Source organism: Phodopus roborovskii, unplaced genomic scaffold (genome assembly GCF_943737965.1).
Source record: "Phodopus roborovskii unplaced genomic scaffold, PHOROB, whole genome shotgun sequence".
Lineage (NCBI taxonomy): Eukaryota > Metazoa > Chordata > Mammalia > Rodentia > Cricetidae > Phodopus > Phodopus roborovskii.
The window spans coordinates 17151372-17157039 of NW_026126480.1; the positions used below are offsets into that span (position 1 = coordinate 17151372).

General features: G+C 39.7%; 1 protein-coding gene across 1 annotated transcript; it reads left to right on the forward strand.

The window, feature by feature from the left end:
- Positions 1–2407: 2407 nt before the first annotated feature.
- Positions 2408–3355, forward strand: LOC127228143 (olfactory receptor 10A4). Its single transcript, XM_051192618.1, has one exon. It carries the CDS (start codon positions 2408–2410, stop codon positions 3353–3355), a length of 948 nt encoding a protein of 315 aa, XP_051048575.1.
- The last annotated feature ends 2313 nt before the right edge of the window (positions 3356–5668 follow it).

Below are 5668 nucleotides of genomic sequence, written 5' to 3' on the forward strand. Positions count from 1 at the left end.
CCTTCCTCGGCATAGAGGGGACAACAGAGAATCTACAACAGAAGTGAAAGATGACAGGCATGAAAGAAAAAAAGGAAGAACGAATAGCTCAAAAAAGAGGAAATATAAAAGGGGAGGTTAGCAAGAGATTGAAACAAATGAAGGAAAGTACATAATTACAACTGTGAGTTAGGAAGCAGATGAGGTTCGTTTTGTCTGTGTGTCTCTTGAAACTCTTGCCTTAAGAAGATGCCCCAGGATGCATTTCATAGATGAGGGGAAAAGCAAAGCAGTGTAAAGATAGCTCTAAAGACCTTGTCTTTCGTTACATCTAAATCCTCTCTTGACTTAAGCATGTCAAGTTCCTGGCAGTCCTTGAAGAGCAGTCTGCCCTTACTGGAAACTCAGAGAGCCACGAGTAGTCTTGTGTAAGTTCCCTGTACTTTTTTAAGCATTCATTTGTGATAACCACTTTCTTCCTACTCCTTGTCACTTGTTTTCCAGTAGCTATTTGTAGTCATACTATGCCTACAGTGGTTCCAACTGTCACTGGCCATGGTTACACTTGACTAGATTATTTTTAAATTATTCAACATCGTTTTACCAGAAGATTCGATGAATCTTTAATGAAACTGTAAAAACTAAAGTTGGCACTTCCTAAATGTTCTCTTACTGTGTAAACAAGTATCAAAGATTTCTTTATGTTGGTTTTGTTGTATTTTATTGAAAATACTTTTTCATACAATATATCCTGATTACTGTTTTCTCTCCATCTACACCCACTCAGTTTCACACACACACCCCATCCGTCCTATCTGGATCCACCCCCTTTCTGTCTCTCATCAGAAACAAACAGGCAAGTCAAGTCAGACGGTAGTGACATGTACTTTTAATCCCAGAACTCCAGAGGCAGAGGCAGGAGGATCTTTGTGAGCTCAAGGCCATTCTAATCTACAAGTTAGTTCCAGGACAACCAGAGCTATCATACACAAAAACCCTGTCTTGAAACCCACCCACCCCCAAAAAAAGTAAAAAAAAAAAAAAAAAAAAAAAAAGCAGGCTTCTAAGGGGTAATAATAAAATATAATATAATAAAACAAAATCTAAGATGCAAGAATAGAAAAATAGAAACAGAAGAAAAAGGAGACAAGAAAAGGCACAAGAAATGGATAGACACACAGAAGTTCACATAGAAAAACTGAGGATAAACATTTTTAAACAAATAATAATCAGCAAAAATATTAAGTATTCCCTTCATTATATTTCCCTTTCCATTCTTTCTTCCATTGGCTTTTGAACCTGCATAGGACTTGAGTGTCTTCTTTTCAGGAAGACATTTCTAACACTCTCTCCGCCAAAATACCTTGACCACCCACAACTTTATTCTGCAGCATTGTTCTTACTACCATCCACATAACACACACTCCATTAGCAAAATTTGCTGATGTGTATGTAATTATGGATAAGTAAGTTTTTACTAGAATAGATATTTTTTACTGTAGTCATTAATTATGATTTTTGATGACTACCACATCTAATATTATCATCATCAAAAATAATTTGAGGATCTTAATTTTGAAACCTGGTTGTTAACGAAATCTTCTATTATTTCTTTCTCATGGAAAGTCTTTCTTACCACTGGCATCTGGATATTTGAGGTGGACTTTATTAACACATAAGGTGTGAGCATCAAATGCCTTGAGAGCCAAGCACAACTTAAGAGGAGATGATGTAAAGGCTTACACTTAACATATCAGAATTCTCCCATGATTCTGATGTCATCTTAATTCTGTTCTCTTTGCTCATACACAGCTTCCTTGAGAGTTCTTCCTCCCTGAGATGCATATACATCCACTTCTCTGTTGTACATCTTGATGAGCATAGAAGTAGGGCATCCTGCAATATTAAATCTTTCTCAGTATTAAGATTCTTGCCATTGGAACCTTTTAAGACTATTACTCAAGAATCATTTGCATTTTATTGTACTGTCTGTTTCTTGAAAGTTTTTCCTCTCTGGGTATTTGTTGTATGAAATGTATCCAGGTAGACCTCATTCATCTTCTTCCATGTGCAACCAGCCTTCAAAAACAGTTCCCCTGTCTTAGCCCCACTGATTATTGATAGTGCTAGGGTGGGTGGGTAAGTGAATTCTTCCTGAATTCTTGTTATAAAAGAAAAGCTTGGACACGTATCAATATATAGAGTGAATCTCAGTTTAACTGGGGGGGGGGAAGGAATCAGGATTCTGTGAAAACAGAATTTATTTTATGCATTTTGGAGAAGACTAATGCTTGACATTCAACAATCACAACATATTTAGAGTCCAGAACCAAATGAAGTTCCTTATTTAGAGTACAATAAGCTTATAACATAATATATTGAAGCTTTTCCAACCTTCCTGAATCTTGACTGCCCAATGTGCAGAAGAATGACCTGGGGAAACTGGACAACTGTCAGAGAATTTATTCTTGTGAGCTTCTCAACATTGTCCTATGAGTTACAGGCTCTACTGTTTCTCCTGTTCTTGATCATTTATCTAATCACACTCATGGGCAATGTCCTCATCATCCTGGTTACTACAGCCGACTCTGCCCTGCAAAGTCCTATGTATTTCTTTCTCAGAAACTTATCCTTCCTGGAAATAGGCTTCAACTTGGTGATCGTGCCCAAGATGTTGGGTACTTTGATACTCCAAGACAAAACCATCTCCTTCCTTGGCTGTGCCACTCAAATGTATTTCTTCTTCTTCTTCGGAGCTGCTGAGTGCTGCCTCTTGGCCACAATGGCTTATGACCGCTACGTAGCTATCTGTGATCCCTTGCGCTACCCTGTAATTATGAGCCGCAAGTCCTGTGCCCAGCTGGCAGCTGCCTCTTGGTTCGCAGGATTCCCAGTGGCCACTGTGCAAACCACATGGATTTTCAGTTTCCCTTTTTGTGGGCCCAACAGGGTGAATCACTTCTTCTGTGACAGCCCCCCTGTCATAGCCCTGGTCTGTGCTGATACTTCACTGTTTGAACTGGAGGCTCTAACCGCCACTGTCCTGTTCATCCTTCTTCCCTTCTTGTTGATCCTGGGTTCCTATGTCCGCATCCTCTCCACCATCTTCAGGATGCCTTCAGCTGAGGGGAAGCATAAGGCCTTCTCCACTTGCTCTTCCCATCTCGTAGTTGTCTCCCTCTTCTACACCACTGCCATCCTCATGTACTTCAGGCCACGTTCAAACACCTCACCTGAGCACAAGAAAATGGTGTCTCTCTCCTATACAGTCGTCACTCCCATGTTGAACCCCATCATCTACAGCTTAAGGAATAATGAGGTGAAGGCTGCACTGAGGCGGGTCATTGACAGAACTCTAAGTCCTCGGAAACTATGACTGACTTGGAAACAGGCAAGGGCACAGTGTAAGGACAAAACAAAGAACATTGAATTCTCCAAGTCTGTACTCTTTTAGGGACACTTTGTACCTACTGAGATTTTGAATTGTCCACTACGAACCACCTGAGAATGAAAGAACCCAGAAGCTAAAGGATACTGAAGGCTGACTCTGAGACTGAGGTACCAAGGTCTCTGGGGTACTCCTGGTTACTTCAATTCAGATCCTCTGGAAGTTGACAATTTTCTACAACCCATCATACATATATTTTTTTTTAACTTTAACCCTGAAATTCTTTATTCAGTTCATTTTAGAATCTGTTTTACTTCCCTCCAATGCACTATCTACATATTTTTAAGAGGACCTTCATCAGCTAGTTTAAATAATTAATAAATTATTAAATTTAATAAATAAATTAAAAATAATAAATTAATAAATAAATAAATAATAATTAATAATAAAACAAATAAATGGTTTTCACTCATTATTTTCCATTGATTTCTCATGTGCTCTCACAGTCAGAACCCATCTAGCCCCTGAACACGAAGTCATGAAAAACCAAACATTTATCCTAGTGAGGAAGAGAGGCAATGAAAAGGTACCTTAAACCTCCAGGGTTTATGATGGTTGGCAATTAAAGGGCTGTGCCTCTGCTGCCAAAATTACAATGTGTCTCATCTACAGGAAGAATATTCTACATGTAAAGCTCCTAAATATTGTACCCTCTGCATATATAATCACAAACTATTCGCTGGTAAAATAAACAGCCCTTGATAGGAAAGGTGACAGACTCTTCAGCTAAGGATAAATACAGAATTATGGGGACATGCTATATATGATCCAGAGGCTTTTTTCTTCTCTCAACTTTTTTCTGTGCCTTTATTGTGATTGGGTGAAAACAGTTGTCTTTTCAAGACAGCATAATAGACCAACAGAGCAGAGTCGCACCAGGATTCTTCCCTGTGAACATATACCACTCTGGACTTTCAGCAATTAGCAGCCTTACCTTAAACTTAGAAAGTATAAAATAAAAAGCAACTAATACAGCAAAATGCATTCAATATACGCACTTTTAAAATTCAATATGGACATGGAAGCAGGTTGGCTAACACTAGAAATTCACCCTTTCCTCCTCTCCTCCAAATCTATTCCCGCAATCTCATTGCCAGTTGTGTAGCAGACCCCTGCTGCAGCCTCCCTTCCCCTGCCCATCTCCAATGTATCAAGCAGATATCACCTCCAAATTTTCTTCCCCTAGTTCATCCCAATATCCCAGGCCCCAGTCCAAGCAGGCATTCCCTGGGACTCTAATGGCCACTCCAGTCAGAGAAACAGGTAGCCTAACTGCAGATTCTCATCTCCTACTCCTCTCCTCCAAATTGAACTCGCAAGTCTCATCCCTAGCTCTGTAGCATAACACCTTCTGCAAAATTCCCTCCCCCACCATCTTCAGTGAATCACACAGATCTTCTCTAAACTTCCTTGCCCCTACTCATCACTTTATCCCAGCCTCCAATTTCAGCAAGCATTCCCTGGGAATTGGCCACCCAAGCCTGCCAGAGAAGCAAATAGGCCATCCATAAAAGCAGGTAGACAAGTTTCAGATCTTTGAGCTCCCTCCTCTTCTTCATATCCAATCCCACAGTCTCATACCCAGCTCCTTAGAAGACTACCTATCGTGGTCTCTCCTGACTCTGCTCCCATTACCAGGGAACTAAGCAGATCCTGGTAGAACACCCTGCTTTCCTCCACCCCCAATACCTAGAAACACATTTTACCCAATAGCCACATCTAGCAGGATCCCAGAAGAATTCGCCACTAGGCAACATACAGCAACCATATCCTCCTAAGACTAGAGAGGGCAACAGAAACTAAGGAACAAATCACCACCTAAAAAAGATAAGATCAAATATCAGCACCTATATACACAATCTTCCCAAATCCTGATGCCTATATAATAACATAAAAACACAATCAATAACATCCAGAACAATGTGTCTCCACTAGAGGCCAGCAACCCCACCACAGTAGGTCCTGAGAATTGCAACATAGCTGACATACCAGACAAATACCTTAAAATACCTTTTATGGATATGGTAGAGTTCTTAAAAGATGAAACAATAAATACTTTAACAAAATCTATGAAAACACAATAGTAGAAGGAAATTAAAAGAAACTGTTCAAGACATAAAAGTGGAAGTAGGATCAATTAAGAAAACTCAAAATGAGGGAAATCTGGGAATAAAAACCTCAGGAACTCAAACAGGAACCTCAGAGGCAAACTTTACCATAGAATGAATACAAGATGTGGAA

Coding starts and splice junctions, on each gene's coding strand:
- LOC127228143 (XM_051192618.1), top strand. CDS start 2,408: ATGACCTGGGGAAACTGGACAACTGTCAGAGAATTTATTCTTGTGAGC.